This window comes from Oncorhynchus mykiss, chromosome 5, assembly GCF_057628025.1.
Source record: "Oncorhynchus mykiss isolate SJ-2025 chromosome 5, ASM5762802v1, whole genome shotgun sequence".
NCBI lineage: Eukaryota > Metazoa > Chordata > Actinopteri > Salmoniformes > Salmonidae > Oncorhynchus > Oncorhynchus mykiss.
In genome coordinates, this window is record NC_143026.1 from 1,365,390 (window position 1) to 1,385,156 (window position 19,767).

General features: G+C 42.3%; 1 protein-coding gene across 1 annotated transcript in view; it reads left to right on the forward strand.

Annotated features, from left to right (window-relative positions):
* The window catches only part of LOC118964552 (ciliary neurotrophic factor receptor subunit alpha), a 357,403-nt gene that overhangs the window by 318,456 nt on the left and 19,180 nt on the right, over positions 1-19,767 (forward strand). Inside the window, exons 6-8 of the mRNA XM_090233563.1 lie at positions 2,322-2,485; positions 4,596-4,785; positions 14,207-14,354. Coding sequence (XP_090089689.1) covers positions 2,322-2,485; positions 4,596-4,785; positions 14,207-14,354 — 502 coding nt within the window. The remainder of the gene's footprint in view (positions 1-2,321; positions 2,486-4,595; positions 4,786-14,206; positions 14,355-19,767) is intronic.

Here is a 19,767-nt window from a genome sequence, read left to right on the forward strand (position 1 = left end):
AAATAAAATGTTCTTTGGTTTAATACGAGGGCAGGGTGGGGTGGACATCATCTGTGGATCTGTTGGGGCAGGGTGGAGTGGACATCATCTGTGGATCTGTTGGGGGAGGGTGGAGTGGACATCATCTGTGGATCTGTTGGGGCAGGGTGGAGTGGACATCATCTGTGGATCTGTTGGGGCAGGGTGGGGTGGACATCATCTGTGGATCTGTTGGGGCAGGGTGGGGTGGACATCATCTGTGGATCTGTTGGGGCAGGGTGGGGTGGACATCATCTGTGGATCTGTTGGGGCAGGGTGGGGTGGAAATCATCTGTGGATCTGTTGGGGCAGGGTGGGGTGGAAATAATCTGTGGATCTGTTGGGGCAGGGTGGAGTGGAAATCATCTGTGGATCTGTTGGGGCAGGGTGGAGTGGAAATCATCTGTGGATCTGTTGGGGCAGGGTGGGGTGGACATCATCTGTGGATCTGTTGGGGCAGGGTGGGGTGGAAATCATCTGTGGATCTGTTGGGGCAGGGTGGGGTGGAAATCATCTGTGGATCTGTTGGGGCAGGGTGGAGTGGAAATCATCTGTGGATCTGTTGGGGCAGGGTGGGGTGGACATCATCTGTGGATCTGTTGGGGCAGGGTGGGGTGGACATCATCTGTGGATCTGTTGGGGCAGGGTGGAGTGGAAATCATCTGTGGATCTGTTGGGGCGGTTTGCACATTGGAGTGGGTCCAGGGTGTCTGGGATAATGGTGTTGATGTTGTTGTCCTCCATTTGTCATATGTATTGTTTGGTCTGATGTCTCTCTCTCTCTCTGTATACAGTTGAAGTCGGAAGTTTACATACACTTAGGTTGTAGTCATTAAAACTTGTTTTTCGAACCACTCCGCAAATTTCTTGTTTACAAACTTTTGTTTTGGCAAGTCGGTTAGGACATCTACTTTGTGCATGACACAAGTCATTTTTACAACAATTGTTTACAGACAGATTATTTCACTTATAATTCACTGTATCACAATTCCAGTAGGTCAGAAGTGTACATACACTAAGTTGACTGTGCATTTAAACAGCTTGGATGTATTTCAAGGCCTACCTTCAAACCCAGTGCCTCTTTGCTTGACATCATGGGAAAATCAAAAGAAATCAGCCTAGACCTCAGAAAATAAAATGTAGTCATACCGCTCAGGAAGGAGACGCATTCTGTCTCCTAGAGATGAAGTGTGAATTCTGTCTCCTACTTTGGTGTGAAAAGTGCAAATCAATCCCAGAACAACAGCAAAGGACCTTGTGAAGATGCTGGAGGAAACAGGCACAAAAGTATCTATATCCACAGTAAAACGAGTCTTATATTGACATAACCTGAAAGGAAGCTCCGCAAGGAAGAAGCCACTGCTCCAAAACCGCCATTAAAAAGCCAGACTACGGTTTGTAACTGCACATGGGGACAAAGATCGTACTTTTTGGAGAAATGTCCTCTGGTCTGATGAAACAATAATAGAACTGTTTGGCCATAATGACCATCGTTTTGTTTGGAGGACACAGGGGGAGGCTTGCAAGCCGAAGAACACCATCCCAACCGTGAAGCATGGGAGTGGCAGCATGTTGTGGGGTGCTTTGGGGCAGAAGGGACTGGTGCACTTCACAAAATAGATGGCATCATGAGGAATAGATGGCATCATGAGGAAATTATGTGGATATATTGAAGCAACATCTCAAGACATCAGTCAGGAAGTTAAAGATTGGTCGCAAAGGGGTCTTCCAAATGGACATTGACCCCAAACATACTTCCAAAGTTGTGGCAAAATGGCTTAAGGACAACAAAGTCAAAGTATTGGAGTGACCATCACAAAGCCCTGACCTCAATCCTATAGAAAGTTTGTGGCAGAACTGAAAAACGTGTGCGAGCAAGGAGGCCTATAAACCTGACTCAGTTATATCAGCTCTGTCAGGAGGAATGGGCCAAAATTCACCCAATTTATTGAGGGAAGCTTGTGGAAGGCTACTCAAAATGTTTGACCCAAGTTAAACAATTTATAGGCAATGCTATAAAATGCTAATTGAGTGTGTTTAAACTTCTGACCTACTGGGAGTGTGAATAAATAAATGAAGCTTAAATAAATCATTGTCTCTACTATTATTCTGACATTTCACTTAAAATATAATGGTAATCCTAATTGACCTAAAACAGGGAATTTTTACAAGGATTAAATGTCAGTAATTGTAAAAAAAAAAAAAAAGAGTTGAAATGTATTTGGCTAAGGTGTGTACATTTCTGACAACTGTATATATTATATTGTGGTGATGTGAACCCCAACCCATTTCTCTCCCTGTAGTGAAACCAGACCCCCCTGAAAGGGTGGTGGCCACTCCCATCCCCAGCAACGTGCGTCGTTTGGAGGTCACCTGGAACAGTCCCTCTACCTGGCCTGATGTAGAGATCTTCCCCCTGAAGTACTTCCTACGATACAGACCCCTCATCAGAGACCAGTGGCAACACGTGAGACAGAGCCTTTCTATCACTACTGTAGTAGCAGGGTGAATGTAGTATCTACACTGCATGTTGAACAATGTGAACAATCACCTTTCCTTTATACAGTCTGCAGTCTCCAATGCATTACCATCCTCTCAATACCAATGCATTACCATTCCTCTCAATACAAATGCATTACCATCCTCTCAATACCAATGCATTACCATTCCTCTCAATACCAATGCATTACCATTCCTCTCAATACCAATGCATTACCATTCCTCTCAATACCAATGCATTACCATTCCTCTCAATACAAATGCATAACCATTCCTCTCAATACCAAAGTATTACCATTCCTCTCAATACCAATGCATTACCATTCCTCTCAATACCAATGCATTACCATTCCTCTCAATGCCAATGCATTACCATTCCTCTCCATACCAATGCATAAACATTTCCTATAGATGAATCCTGCCTAAATTGTACTGAGTTCTGCCATGATGCCCTGATCAGAGGTCAGATTCCCTCCATCACTGGTTTAATGTGTTTGCAGAATGTTAGTGTACGTATTGATTATGCTAGCTATATTACAGAGGACAGGGCTCACATTTCTTCCTCGACAGTAGACTGTATAATTGATATATGAAGTCATGAACTAGGTGGGACGTCGATGGAATATTCTCCAAACCCTCATAAAACCCATGAAATGTGTCTTGAACATGAATATTGTATGTTGCCAACGTTCTGTGTTTGGTCGGACACTACATCCTAATACTGAGTTCCACTCCACCCCCCCCCCCCCCCTTTTGATCTCAGAACAGCCTCAATTCATCAGGTCATAGACTCTACAAGGTGTCGAAAGCGTTCCACAGGGATGCTGGCCCCATGTTGACTCCAATGCTTCCCACAGTTGTGTCAAGTTGGCTGGATATCCTTTAGGTGGTGAAACATTCTTGACACACAGGAAACTGTTGAGTGTGTAAAACCCAGCAGTGTTACAGTTCTTGACACAATCTAACCGATGCGCCTGGCACCTACTACCATACTCCGTTCAAAGGCACTTAAATATTTTGTCTTGCCCTTCACCCTCTGGCACACATACACAATCCATGTCTCAATTGTCTCAAGACTTAAACATTCTTATTTAACCTGTCTCCTCCCCTTCATCTACACTGATTGAAGTGGATTGAATAAGGGATCACCTGGATTCACCTGGTCAGTCTATGTCATGGAAAGAGCAGGTGTTCCTAATGTTTTGTCCACTCAGTGTCTATACAACTATGTAAAATGTTGTTTTTGATGCTGAGACGGCTGCAGTGGACCCTTAAAGGAGTTGTCCCTCGATGGAACAGCTCTGAAGTTCTTCAATCATTTCTCTCTTCTTCTTCTCTTTAGGTTGGAACACTGGCATCCCTTTCCTTGCAGGATTCAGTGACACTCAATATGTATTGTTTGTTGTTGTTTGGTTTTAATCCTTTTTCCCATTATTTGATAAATGAAAAACCTTTGGTTCAGGTGTTCAGGCTATTCGTCATGTCAGGGGAAGTGGTGACGGTATGAGAGCAGAGTGTTGAAACTACACGTTGTTTCCTTCTCACAGACAGGTGTAGAACTGGTTATTTCCAGTGTAATAGTGTTTCCCTAAAGGAGATTTGTTTTCTCCATAATGGGTTGAAGTGCCTCCATCTACTAATGCTGACCATGTGGTCCACATCAGCAGTGATCCTCAGTATTGTTAGCTTGTTGTTGTGTCATTTATTACATCACTTTGTTTTAATCAATAATATCACACTTCCTGTGGTTCTACCTCTTCTTTCTGATTGGCTGTCTGGTGCTTCTCTCTGATTGGTGTGTTTCAGGTGGAGTTGTCAGACAATACGGCCCACACCATAACGGATGGTGCTTCTCTCTGATTGGTGTGTTTCAGGTGGAGTTGACAGACAGTACGGCCCACATCATAACGGATGGTGCTTCTCTCTGATTGGTGTGTTTTAGGTGGAGTTGACAGACAGTACGGCCCACACCATAACGGATGGTGCTTCTCTCTGATTGGTGTGTTTCAGGTGGAGTTGACAGACAGTACGGCCCACATCATAACGGATGGTGCTTCTCTCTGATTGGTGTGTTTCAGGTGGAGTTGACAGACAGTACGGCCCACACCATAACGGATGCGTACGCGGGGAAGGAGTACATCATCCAGGTGGCGGCTAAGGACATGGAGATCGGCACCTGGAGTGACTGGAGCGTCGCGGTGCACGCCACCCCCTGGATGGACAAACCCCAACAGATCCCCTCCACCACCGAGCAGGAACCACTCCTCGGTACGTACCCCAACCCTAACCCCAACCCTAACCCCAACAGATCCCCTCCACCACCGAGCAGGAACCACTCCTCGGTACGTACCCCAACCCTAACCCCAACCCTAACCCCAACAGATCCCCTCCACCACCGAGCAGGAACCGCTCCTCGGTATGTACCCCAACCCTGACCCCAACCCTAACCCAAACAGATCCCCTCCACCACCAAGCAGGAACCGCTCCTCGGTACGTACCCCAACCCTGACCCCAACCCTAACTCCAACAGATCCCCTCCACCACTGAGCAGGAACCACTCCTCGGTACGTACCCCAACCCTAACCCCAACCCTAACCCCAACAGATCCCCTCCACCACCGAGCAGGAACCACTCCTCGGTACGTACCCCAACCCTAACCCCAACCCTAACCCAAACAGATCCCCTCCACCACCGAGCAGGAACCGTTCCTCAGTACGTACCCCAACCCTGACCCCAACCCTAACCCCAACAGATCCCCTCCACCACTGAGCAGGAACCACTCCTCGGTACGTACCCCAAACCTGACCCCAACCCTAACCCCAACAGATCCCCTCCACCACTGAGCAGGAACCACTCCTCGGTACGTACCCCAAACCTGACCCCAACCCTAACCCCAACAGATCCCCTCCACTACTGAGCGGGAACCACTCCTCGGTACGTACCCCAAACCTGACCCCAACCCTAACCCAAACAGATCCCCTCCACCACCGAGCAAGAACCGCTCCTCAGTATGTAGCCATCACAACACACGCTCTTCGGAGGACACATTTTGATATTTTTTCAGCTTTTCTGCTACATACATTTTTACATACATGGTCATTTTACATAAAGAAATCACATAACAATAATACATTAACAAACAAAGCTCTTTAATCCTGCACCTCAGCCTCTCTCAGCCCATCCCACCTATCACCATAGACCTCAGCTCTTAAATCCCACCCCTCAGCCACTCTCAGCCCATCCCACCTATCACCATAGACCTCAGCTCTTTAATCCCACCCCCTCAGCCACTCTCAGTCCATTCCACCTATCACCATAGACCTCAGCGTTATAATCCCACCCATCAGCCTCTCTCATCCCATCCCACCTATCACCATAGACCTCAGGTCTTTAATCCCACCCCTCAGCCACTATCAGCCCATCCCACCTATCTCCATAGACCTCAGCTCTTTAATCCTGCCCCTCAGCCACTCTCAGCAAATCCCACCTATCACCATAGACCTCAGCTCTTTAATCCCACCCCTCAGCCTCTCTCAGCCCATCCCACCTATCACCATAGACCTCAGCTCTTTAATCCCTCCCCCTCAGCCACTCTCAGCCCATCCCACCTATCACCATAGACCTCAGCTCTTTTATCCCACCCCTCAGCCTCTCTCAGCCCCATCCCACCTATCACCATAGACCTCAGCTCTTTAATCCCACCCCTCAGCCTCTCTCAGCCCATCCCACCTATCACCATAGACCTCAGAATCAAGTGTTGTTTTTTGTACCATTTCTTAAACCATGTGTCATGGAATCGGTACATCAAAAATAACTTCCCATTTTTTTGCAAACTGTATGGCTCAGCTGTCAACATTTTGTCCTCAAATGAAAGTGGAATATTTTTCTATGTATGCCAGTTCCTTTCAGCCAATTTGTATCTTTCATATCGGGCAGGCAAACAAGTTCTCTACCTTCTCCCTTTTCCTCCATGTTTGTGGTATTGCTACAATCAGTTGGTTGTAACTTTGGATTGAGCAAACATTCACATATATTTTCGATATATTTTCGACAGCTGCATATGTACGTCCAGTACCAGTCAGTTTGTACACACCTACTGCACACACCTACTGGACACACCTACTGGACACACCTACTGGACACACCTACTCATTCCGAGGTTTTTCATTATTTTTACTATTTTCTACATTGTAGAATAATAGTGAAGACATCAAAACTAAGAAATAACACACATGGAATTAAGCAGTAACCAAAATTATTGGTGTCCTTTAGTAGTTGTTTGTTTGCAGCAATTCGACCATGAACGCCTGATTCACGCAATCTCTGAACAGTGGATGTTGAGATGTGTCTGTTACTTGAACTCTGTGAAGCATTCAATTGGGCTGCAATCTGAGGTGCAGTTAACACTAAGGAATTTTCCTCTGCAGCAGAGGAAACTCTGGGTCCTCCTTTCATGTGGCAGTCACTTATTCATCATAGCGCTGGATGGTTTTTGCGACTTCACTTGAAGAAACTTTCAAAGTTCTTGAAATGTTCCTGATTGACTGACCTTCATGTCTTAAAGTAATGATGGACTGTCATTTCTCTTTGATTATTTGAGTTGTTCTTGCCATAATATGGACTTGGTATTTTACCAAATAGAGCTATCTTCTGTATACCACCTCTACCTTGTCACAACACAACTGATTGGATCAAACGCATTAAGAAGGAATGGAATTCCACAAATGATTTTTTATCAAAGCACACCTGTTAATTGAAATGCATTCCAGGTGACTACCTCATGAAGCTGGTTGAGAGAATGCCAAGAGTGTGCAAAGCTGTCAGTAAGGCAAAGGGTGGCTATTCTGAAGAATCTAAAATCTAAAATATATTTTCATTTATTTAACAATTTTTTGTTTACTACATGATTCCATGTGTGTTATTTCATAGTTTTGATGTCTCCACTATTATTCTACAATATATAAAATAGTCAAAAATAAAGAAAAACCCTTGAATGAGTAGGTGTCCAAACTTTTGACTGTGTGTTGTGCAGAAAAAAAAGTAAATTATGAAATATTTTGTCTTAGTTAAGAAGAAATTGTCATCCAATAGGCTTTGATTAAATTTCCAATATCCCTGTCAACGTGGAAATTCTGTAAGACTTATATGGAGGCCAATAAGATGGTGGTCCAATCGCATTCGGTCTCCTATTAACACTTTTTTTAAAACTTTTGATGCCAACAAGAACAAGACCAGGAATTAATCTTGATTAAGAATCCTCCATGTATATCTCACTAGGTCAGGGTGTTTCAGTCTCCATATATCCACTAGTTCTAATGTATCTATGGTCTTTGTGATCTCCTTAAGTGCTAGAGGGTGATAGTTTGTGGTGTGATTTCCTTTATGGTCCATAGAGGTACTTAAAAACATATTATAATCTCCCACCATAGTAGATGAATTCGTTGCTTGTGAGCTCAATAGATTATTATATCTATATTTGAAGAGGTGTGTATGATAATTTTTTGGCCCATATAGGGTGTGGATCATCCTTATTTGGCCCATATATGGTGTGGATCATCCTTATTTGGCCCATATAGGGTGTGGATCATCATTATTTGGCCCATATAGGGTGTGGATCATCATTGTTTGGCCCATATAGGGTGTGGATCATCATTGTTTGGCCCAAATAGGGTGTGGATCATCATTATTTGGCCCATACAGGTATATCCCCCTTTTTTCAATTTTCCCGAACTGCCTGTAGCTCAGGACCTGAAGCAAGGATATGCATACTCTATTGTACCACTTGAAAGGAAACACTTTGAAGTTTGTGGAAATGAGAAAGGAATGTCGGAGAATATAACACAATAGATCTGGTAAAGTAAATAACAACCATTTATTTTTCACTCTGGTTGTAATTGCGATGGTATCCACAAGATGGCAGCAGTGTTTCAGACGGATAATATGAGCAAACTACATGACATTTAATGTGAAGTCACCCAGGTACATTTGGACAAATCGTGAAGGAGACATTTACATTCACATTACATTTTTCTGCAAGAATATCATCAAATCTTTGTACTTGGACTTTAATTTAGCTTTTCCAGTATTAGTAGCCATATGATAAGATAAACATTTGCAAACACCCAGTTTTCATAACTTCATATTCTTGTAATTTTTGTCCAAAAGGAAAAGGCTGGTTGTCGCACAAGGTTAGCAGCTACATTTTGCGACAGATACGGAATTTCCCGATACCCCCGTAAAGCCCAGCTCATTGGCTATCTAGCTAGCTTTGTTTAACCCCGATTGGTGCTGATTTGACAAAGTTACAGTCAATGAAGTGATGGTCGTCCGCGTCATCGGTGCTCCTTGAAGGCGTCGCTCTCGGACCAAATTTGGTGTCCTGTAGGATATACTCCCCCCTAATGATATAGGGAAGTCTGGTTACATTCTAGGATCTCTGAGGAATCAATACGGACGTCATTTAACTGGTTGAAATAATGTTTAGGGTGAGATTTTCACAGATTCCTTTCTTTGCAAATTGAACGAGTGGAAATACAAAATCGATCGTGTATGCTATATGGACCTTTTTAGGATATGAAAAATTATTTTATCTAACAAAACGACACTTCAAGTTATCTCTGGGACCCTTGGGATGATGAATAAGAGCAAGATTTCAGAATGTAAGCACACATTTCACCTTCAGAGGTGAAGGTATCAAACTTATCGCGGTGAAAAAAGTGTTTTGTTCTTAGGAGCTCTCCTCAAACAATAGCATGGCATTTATTCACAGTAAAAGCTACTATACACTGGACAGTGCATTTATATTAACACGAATTTAAGCTTTCAGACAATATAACACACTCATATGTACCGACACTTGTTGTTGCTCTAAAAATCTGCGATCGAGACACAAGGTGCTGCAGGATTTACAACTGTCCCATTGACGGCACGCCTATCACTAAGACGTTTTTAACAGGGCAGCAGTAATATGAATGTGTACTCAGTACCAGTTCACTTCCTAACTGCATGTATAACAACTATACAACAATATATATTATCTATAACAACTATGTTAATGACAGTTCTTGGAGATTTTAATTGGTCATATTCACATTTAGGCCAGTTTTCTGATAACTAGCTGTAGTAAATGTTCATCCTTCCTTTTAGAAATATCTTGACAGGTGTATTTTGGCTGGACAAGTAGGTTTGGCCCCCTCATGCATGGTTCCTCAGATCTTCAAAAAAGTTATACAGCTGTACCATTGAGAGCATCTTGACTGGCGGCATCACCGCTTGGTATGACAACAACTTGGCATCCAATCACAAGGCGCTACAGAGGATAGTGAGTACGGCCCAGTACATCACTGGGGCCAAGCTTCCTGCCATCCAGGACCTCTACACCAGGCGGAATCAGAGGAAGGCCCTAAAAATTGTCAAAGACTCCAACCACCCAAGTCATAGATTGCAAGTCTGGAACCAACAGGACCCTGAACAGCATCTAACCCCAAGCCATAAGACTGCTAAATAGTTAGTGTGCATTGGCAATTTTTGCACATTCACTGCTGATACTGTTTTTTATCTGTCCTGTTGCTTTACCTCTACCCATACAGAGTGTCCTGTTGCTTTACCTCTACCTGTACAGAGTGTCCTGTTGCTTTACCTGTACAGAGTGTCCTGTTGCTTTACCTCTACCTGTACAGAGTGTCCTGTTGCTTTACCTGTACAGAGTGTCCTGTTGCTTTACCTGTACAGAGTGTCCTGTTGGTTTACCTGTACAGAGTGTCCTGTTGGTTTACCTGTACAGAGTGTCCTGTTGGTTTACCTGTCCAGAGTGTCCTGTTGCTTTACCTGTACATAGTGTCCTGTTGCTTTACCTGTACAGAGTGTCCTGTTGCTTTACCTGTACCTGTACAGAGTGTCCTGTTGCTTTACCTGTACAGTGTCCTGTTGCTTTACCTCTACCTGTACAGAGTGTCCTGTTGCTTTACCTGTACAGAGTGTCCTGTTGCTTTACCTGTACAGAGTGTCCTGTTGATTTACCTGTACCTGTACAGAGTTTCCTGTTGCTTTACCTGTACAGAGTGTCCTGTTGCTCTACCTGTCCAGAGTGTCCTGTTGCTTTACCTGTAGAGAGCCTTTGGCGGCAAAGATCTAGGGAAGGGTACCAAAACATTTCTGCAGCATTGAAGGTCCCCAAGAACACAGTGGCCTCCATCATTTTAAAATGGAATAAGTTTGGAACCACCAAGACTCTTCCTTAAGCTGGCCGCAGGGACAAACTGAACAATCGAGGGAGAAGGGCCTTGGTCAAGAAGGTGACAAAGAACCCGATAGTCACTCTGACAGAGCTTCAGAGTTCCTCTGTGGAGATAGGAGATCCAGAAGGACAACCATCTCTGCAGCACTCCACCAATCAGGCCTTTATGGTACAGTGGCCAGACGAAAGCCGCTCTTCAGTAAAAGGAATGTGACAGCCTGCTTGGAGTTTGCCAAAAGGCACCTAATAGACTCTCAGACCAAGAGAAACAAGATTCTCTGGTCTGATGAAACCAAGATTGAACTCTTTGGCATCACGTTGGGAGGAAACCTGGCACCACCACTACAGGGAAGTATGATGTTGGCGGCATCATTCTGTGGGAATTATTTTCAGAGGCAGGGACTGGGACACTAGTCAGGATCAAGGGAAAGATGAACGGAGCAAAGTACAAAGAGAAACTTGATGAAAACCTGCTCCAGAGCGCTCAGGACCTCAGACTGGGGTGAAGGTTCACCTTCCAACAGGACAACGACCCTAAGCACACAGCCAAGACAAGGCTTTGGGACAAGTCTCTGAATGTTGTTGAGTGGCCCAGCCAGAGCCCGGACTTGAACCCGATCTAACATCTCTGGAGAGACCTAAAATAGCTGTGCAGCAACGCTTCCCATCCAACCTGACAGAGCTTGAGAGGATCTGCAGAGAAGAATTGGAGAAACTCCCCAAATACAGGTGTGCCAAGCTTGTAGCGTCATACCAAAGAAGACTCGAGGCCTGTTTTTGCTTTTTCATTATGCGGTATTGTGTGTAGATTGTTGAGGGGGAAAAGGGAATAAGGGAAAAAACTATTCAATCAAATCAAATGTTTTTTGTCACATACACATGGTTGGCAAATGTTCATGCGAGTGTTGCGAAATGCTTGTGCTTCTAGTTCTGACAATGCAGTAATAACCTAACAATTCCACAACAACTACCTTATACACACAAGTGTAAAGGAATAAAGAATATGTACATAAAGATATATGAATGAGTGATGGTACAGAACGGCATAGGCAAGATGCAGTAGATGGTATCGAGTACAGTATATACATATGAGATGAGTAATTTAGGGTATGTAAACATATAAAAGAAGCATTGTTTAAAGTGGCTAGTGATAAAAAAATTTACATCAATTTTCCATTATTAAAGTGGCTGGAGTTGAGTCAGTATGTTGGCAGCAGCCACTCAATGTTAGAGCAGGTGCCGTATCAGGCGGTGATAGAGCCCGACAGGATGCTCTCGATTGTGCATCTGTAAAAGTTTGTGAGTGCTTTTGGTGACAAGCTAAATTTCTTCAGCCTCCTGAGGTTGAAGAGGCGCTGCTGTCTGTGTGGGTGGACCAATTCAGTTTTTTCGTGATGTGTACGCCGAGGAACTTAAAACTTACTACCCTCTCCACTAAACGCCGGAAGTAGGCCATTTTCCATAATCCATTTTATAATAAGGTTGTAATATAACAAAATGGAGAAAAAGTCAAGGGATCTGAATACTTTCCGAAGGCACTGTAGTCTGTCATTAACTACTGTAACCATTATAGTCTGTCATACTGTAATTAATAATACAGTCTGTCATTATGGACTGTACATATGAAAATATGTGGACACCCCTTCAAATGATTGGATTCACCTATTTCAGCCACAGCCATTGCTGATAGGTCTATCAAATCGAGCACTCATTTCAGCATGACAATGTCCCTGTGTACAAAGCGAGGTCCTTAGAGAATTGGTTTTTCGAGATCGATGTGGAAGAACTTGACTGGCCTGCACAGAGCCCTGACCTGCTATAACAGCCTTCCCAGAAGAGTGGAGGCTGTTGTAGCAGCAAAGGGGGGACCAACTGAATATTAATGCCCATGATTTTGGCCATGAAGTGTATCTACCTCAATTACCTCGTACCCCTGCACATCGACTTATTGTTACTCATTGTGGATTTATTCATTGTTATTTTTCTATGATATCTCAATTTCTTACTCTCTGCATTGTTGGGAAGGGCCCTAAGGAAGCATTTCACTGTTCGTCTCTCTCCATTGTTGGGAAGGACCTTAAGTAAGCATCTACACTTGTTGTTTACCAAGCATGTGACAAATAACACTTGATTTGATTTTAGGTATTGTATGACATTTTGGGGGGTAGCCCTGGCTGGGACTCAAACCCAGCCAGGGTTGGGACTCAAACCCATCATCTTAGCCCTTACGCCAAGAGATCCTAACATCTGAAGAGGTTGCTTGGTGTTGGGCTGAGGTCGCTATCTAGGCTACTCTAAGTTCTGCTCTGGTAGAAGATGTTCTGTCATGTTCTGCTCTGGTTGAAGATGTTCTGCTCTGGTAGAAGATGTCCTGTCATGTTCTGCTCTGGTAGAAGATGTTCTGCTCTGGTAGAAGATGTCCTGTCATGTTCTGCTCTGGTAGAAGATGTTCTGCTCTGGTAGAAGATGTCCTGTCATGTTCTGCTCTGGTAGAAGATGTCATGTTCTGCTCTGGTAGAAGATGTTCTGCTCTGGTTGAAGATGTCCTGTCATGTTCTGCTCTGGTTGAAGATGTTCTGCTCTGGTTGAAGATGTCCTGTCATGTTCTGCTCTGGTTGAAGATGCTCTGCTCTCGTAGAAGATGTTCTCTCATGTTCTGCTCTGGTAGAAGTTGTTCTGTCATGTTCTGTTTTGGTTGAAGATGTCATGTCATGTTCTGCTCTAGTAGAATATGTTCTGTTATATTATGCTCTGGTCGAAGATGTTCTGTTATATTATGCTCTGGTCAAAGATGTTCTGTCATGGTCTACTATGGTAGAAGATGTTCTGCTCTGGTAGAAGATGTCCTGTCATCTTCTGCTCTGGTCAAACATGTCCTGACATCTTCTGCTCTGGTCAAGCATGTCCTGACATCTTCTGCTCTGGTAGAATATGTCCTGTCATGTTCTGCTCTAGTAGAAGATATTCTGTCATGTTCTGCTCTAGTAGAAGATGTCCTGTCATGTTCTGCTCTAGTAGAATATGTCCTGTCGTGTTCTGCTCTAGTAGAATATGTTCTGTCATGTTCTGCTCTAGTAGAATATGTCTTGTCATGTTCTGCTCTAGTAGAATATGTCCTGTCATGTTATGCTCTAGTAGAATATGTCCTGTCATGTTCTGCTCTAGTATAAGATGTTCTGTCATGGTCTACTATGGTAGAAGATGTCTTGGCATGCCCTGCTGTCTTTATTGAGTTTTTGATATGTTGACAAGTGTATAGTGGCTGTAGATATACTGTATGGAGCTATATGTATGTATCTATGTTCTATTCTGACATTGCACTATGGTCAGACATGTCCTGCCATCTCTGTTGCCTTCTTATTGGCTGTGTTTTAACCTGCTATGTTCTGATTGGATATGTGTATCTGACTTGTTACGTTATAATTGGCTGTGTTGTGATTGGCTGTGTTCCAGAGACTACCCCCTCCCCGGCCCCTCCCTCAGCAGAGCCCCATAGGGCAGGTGTCCCAGTGGGCAGAGCTTCATCGTCCCGACACCTCCCCTCACCCCTCCTCTGGTCCTCCTGTCTGCTGCAAGGGGCCCTAACTCTGGCCCTGATATGGTGAGTACATACACACTCCACACTAAACACTACACTACAGTGATGTCTGCTGCAAGGGGCCGTAACTCTGGCCCTGATATGGTGAGTACATACACACTCCACACTAAACACTACACTACAGTGATGTCTGCTGCAAGGGGCCCTAACTCTGGCCCTGATATGGTGAGTACATACACACTCCACACTAAACACTACACTACAGTGATGTCTGCTGCAAGGGGCCCTAACTCTGGCCCTGATATGGTGAGTGCATACACACTCCACACTAAACCCTACACTACAGTGATGTCTGCTGCAAGGGGCCCTAACTCTGGCCCTGATATGGTGAGTACATACACACTCCACACTAAACCCTACACTTCAGTGCTGTCTGCTGCAAGGGGCCCTAACTCTGCCCTCTTGTGTTGAGTAGATAACCCAGACCCGGCGCCAGAACAAATCAGTTGGACGGTAATTTCCATGGATGGGCCCATTTATTTTTTCAGTTTGGTGCCCACAGCCTTAGTTATTGAGATGTAAAAATACAACGGGTGGAGTTGTAGTTTAAATTCCCATTTTTATAAGACATTCCAAACCCGTAAGAAAATGCACAGTGTAGGCCTAAATAAACGGTATGTTCCACTTGTTGACGTGGCCTGCTGGCGATCAGTAGGCTTCCTCATTTACATCCTCGTTGATGGTATATTGATCTATACCTTCCGCAGCTCCGTATATTGATCTATACCTTCAGTAGCTCCGTATATTGATCTATATCTTCAGTAGCTCCGTATATTGATCTATACCTTCAGTAGCTCCGTATATTGATCTATACCTTCAGTAGCTCCGTATATTGATCTATACCTTCAGTAGCTCCGTATATTGATCTATACCTTCAGTAGCTCCGTATATTGATCTATACCTTCAGTAGCTCCGTATATTGATCTATAACTTCAGTAGCTCCGTACATTGATCTATAACTTCAGTAGCTCCGTATATTGATCTATAACTTCAGTAGCTCCGTATATTGATCTATACCTTCAGTAGCTCCGTATATTGATCTATACCTTCAGTAGCTCCGTATATTGATCTATACCTTCAGTAGCTCCGTATATTTCTATCATACATAGCCTACTACATGAAACAGCGAATAGATTTTTATTAATTTGTTTAGGCAGGTCCTAAAATAAAAATCAAAAAATAAGAAAATGTATTTTCAAAGTATAGAATAGCATATTTTGAGTTTAACTCAGTCACTGATCTGTGAAGCCTGGGTTACATGGCTACAGGGTTACATGGCTACAGGGCTACAAGGTTACAGGGCTAAAGGGTTACATGGCTACAGGGTTACAGGGCTACAGGGTTACATGGCTACAGGGCTACAGGGTTACATGGCTACAGGGTTACAGGGCTACAGGGTTACATGGCTACAGGGTTACAGGGCTACAGGGTTACATGGCTACAGGGCTACAGGGCTACAAGGTTACAGGGCTACATGGCTACAGGGTTACAGAGCTACAGGGCTACAGGGTTACATGGCTACAGGGTTACAGGGTTACAGAGCTACAGGGCTACAGGGTTACAGGGCTACATGGTTACAGGGTTACAGAGCTACAGGGCTACAGGGTTACAGGGCTACAGGGTTACAGGGTTACAGAGCTACAGGGCTACAGGGTTACTAAGCTACAGGATTACAGGGCTACAGGGTTACATGGCTACATGGCTCCAGGGCTTCAGGGTTACAGGGCTACAGGCTTACATGGCTACATGGCTACAGGGCCACAGGGTTACAGGGTTTCAGGGTTACATGGCTACATGGCAACAGGGCAACAGGGCTACAGGGCTACAGGGTTACAGGGTTACATGGCTACATGACTACAGGGCTACAGGGTTACAGGGTTACATGGCTACAGGGCTGCAGGGTTACATGGCTACATGACTACAGGGCTACAGGGTTACAGGGTTACATTGGCTACAGGGCTACAGGGCTACAGGTCTACAGGGCTACAGGGCTATAGGGCTACAGGGGTACAGGGCTACAGGGCTACAGGGCTACAGGGTTACAGGGTTACATGGCTACAGGGCTACATGGCTACAGGGTTACATGGCTACAGGGCTACATGGCTACAGGGTTACAGGGCTACAGGGTTACAGGGCTACAGGGCTACAGGGCTACAGGGTAACAGGGTTACAGGGCTACAGGGCTACATGGTTATAGGGTTACAGGGCTACAGGGCTACAGGGGTACAGGGCTACATGGCTACAGGGCTACATGGGTACAGGGCTACAGGGCTACAGGCTAAAACAATACTTGGCCAGATCTGATACCTCTTGTGTTATGATTTTTGCAGGGCTACATGGCTACAAGGCTACATGGCTTCATGGCAACAGCGCTACAGGGTTACATGGCTACAGGTTTACAGGGCTACATGGCTACAGGGCTACAGGGCTACATGGCTACAGGGCTACATGGCTACAGGGCTACAGGCTAAAACAATACTTGGCCAGATCCGATACCTCTTGTGGTATGATTTTGTTTTTCTCGCTTTTTGCAAAAAGTATCATAAAAGCTATCAATAAGTTAATATGAGTTGCCTCTTAGTTAATTATCCTTGTCCTCTACACACCTCATGTAAAAATAATTTCATAGAATTGCATGAAATAACTAATGCATTCCGGAGCTTCCCAGGTCACACTCCCTTTCTTTTCTGTCACCTCCTAATTTCTTTTCCAAATGAAGCACTGGTAAGGGGCCAGGAGAGAGCTGTAGGGTACCGGCCGGTGGTGATGGAGGACGATATCACCCAGCCACAGTCAACAAAGAGCTATTTGAAAGCTTAATGCTTAAAACCAGCAAATCAAATTGTTTGGGGACAGACTTGATAGACAACAGAGCTCTGAATGTGTTCCTTGGTAAAGATTGCCACTCCACCGCCTTTGGAAGATCTGTCTTGTCAAAAAAGGTTATAACCAGAAAGGTTAATATCAGTGTTCAAAACACTCTTCATTAACCACATCTCAGTAATGACCAACACATTTGGATTGAAGCTGTGAACCCACACTTTCAATTGATCCATTTTAGGTAATAAGCTTCTAGTGTTAACATGCAGAAAACCCAGGCTTTTACGAGAACAGAAATCATTGATGCAGAAATCAGAGCACAAGTCAGAATTGGGGCTAGCAACAGTAAATGGGCCAGGGTGTACATGAACATTTCCAGTATCATCATTAGTAATATAATCAGGGCACGGCAGAGGACAGGGAAAGATTTGCAGTGTTGATGTTTTATGACATTTGAATGTGCATCAGATGGTAACAAGATCCTATTGTACAACAATTTAATACTATGCCGATGAGACAGGGTTAGAATAGGATGAGTGGCCAAGAGTCTGTGTAACCAATAGAGAGTCAGAGTGCCGAGTGTGAACAAACATTTTCTGTCCCACGGTCGGGTAACTAGCAAGTTCATGGTCAACAAAGCGCGCAGGAGTCACTGTAAAAAATGTAACAGCTTGGGGCCATTGTAAGAGCGATAACTTCAGAGAACAGCGCTCTATGAGTTCTGTAGACTATAAAAGTATGAAATCAAATAAAAAAAATAGTAGGAATACACTAGTTAAATTAATAAATAGTAGGTCTAAACTAGTTAAATTAATAAATAGTAGGTCTATACTAGTTAAATTAATAAATAGTTGGTCTATACTAGTAAAATTAATAAATAGTAGGTCTATACTAGTTAAATTAATAAATAGTAGGTCTATACTAGTTAAATTAATAAATAGTAGGTCTATACTAGTTAAATTAATAAATAGTAGGTCTATACTAGTAAATTAATAAATAGTAGGTCTATACTAGTTAAATTAATAAATAGTAGGTCTATACTAGTTAAATTAATAAATAGTAGGTCTATACTAGTTAAATTAATAAATAGTAGGTCTATACTAGTTAAATTAATAAATAGTTGGTCTATACTAGTTAAATTAATAAATAGTAGGTCTATACTAGTTAAATGAATAAATAGTAGATATATACTAGTTAAATTAATAAATAGTAGGTCTATACTAGTTAAATTAATAAATAGTAGGTCTATACTAGTTAAATTAATAAATAGTAGGTCTATACTAGTAAAATTAATAAATAGTAGGTCTATACTAGTTAAATTAATAAATAGTAGGTCTATACTAGTTAAATTAATAAATAGTTGGTCTATACTAGTTAAATTAATAAATAGTAGGTCTATACTAGTTAAATTAATAAATAGTAGGTCTATACTAGTTAAATTAATAAATTGTAGGAATACACTAGTTAAATTAATAAATACTTTGTCTACACTAGTTAAATTAATAAATAGTAGGTCTAAACTAGTTAAATTAATAAATAGTAGGCCTACACTAGTTAAATTAATAAATAGTAGGTCTATACTAGTAAAATTAATAAATAGTAGGTCTATACTAGTTAAATTAATAAATAGTAGGTCTATACTAGTTAAATTAATAAATAGTTGGTCTATACTAGTTAAATTAATAAATAGTAGGTCTATACTAGTTAAATTAATAAATAGTAGGTCTATACTAGTTAAATTAATAAATTGTAGGAATACACTAGTTAAATTAATAAATAGTTTGTCTACACTAGTTAATTTAATAAATAGTAGGTCTAAACTAGTTAAATTAATAAATAGTAGGCCTACACTAGTTAACTAAATAAATAGTAAGCCTATACTTGTTAACTAAGTAAATAGTAGGTCTATACTAGTTAACTAAATAAATAGTAGGACTACACTAGTTAACTAAATTAATAGTAGGCATACACTAGTTAAATTAATAGTAGGCCTACACTAGTTAAATAAATAAATAGTAGGCCTACACTAGTTAACTAAATAAATAGTAAGCCTATACTAGTTAACTAAATTTATAGTAGGCATACACAAGTTAAATTAATAGTAGGCCTACACTAGTTAACTAAATAAATAGTAGGCCTACACTTGTTAACTAAATAAATAGTAGGCCTACACTAGTTAACGAAATAAATAGTAAGCCTATACTAGTTAACTAAATATTTAGTAGGCCTATACTAGTTCAATTAATAAATAGAACTAAACAAATAGAGGCCTATACTAATTAAATTAATAAATGGTAGGTTAATACCAGTTAACTAAATAAATAGTCGGCCTGTACTAGTTAAATAAATAGTAGGCCTAAACTAGTTAAATAAATAGTAGGCCTAAACTAGTTAAATAAATAGTAGGCCTAAACTAGTTAAATAAATATTAGACCTACACTAGTTCAATTAATAAATAGCAGGCCTATACTAGTTAACTAAATAGTAGGCCTATGCAAGTTAATTAACGCGCTTCTAAGTAAGCTCACAAAATAAGCTTCTCAAATCAAAACAAATGTTTTTTGTCAAATGCGCCGAATGCAACAGGTGTAGACCT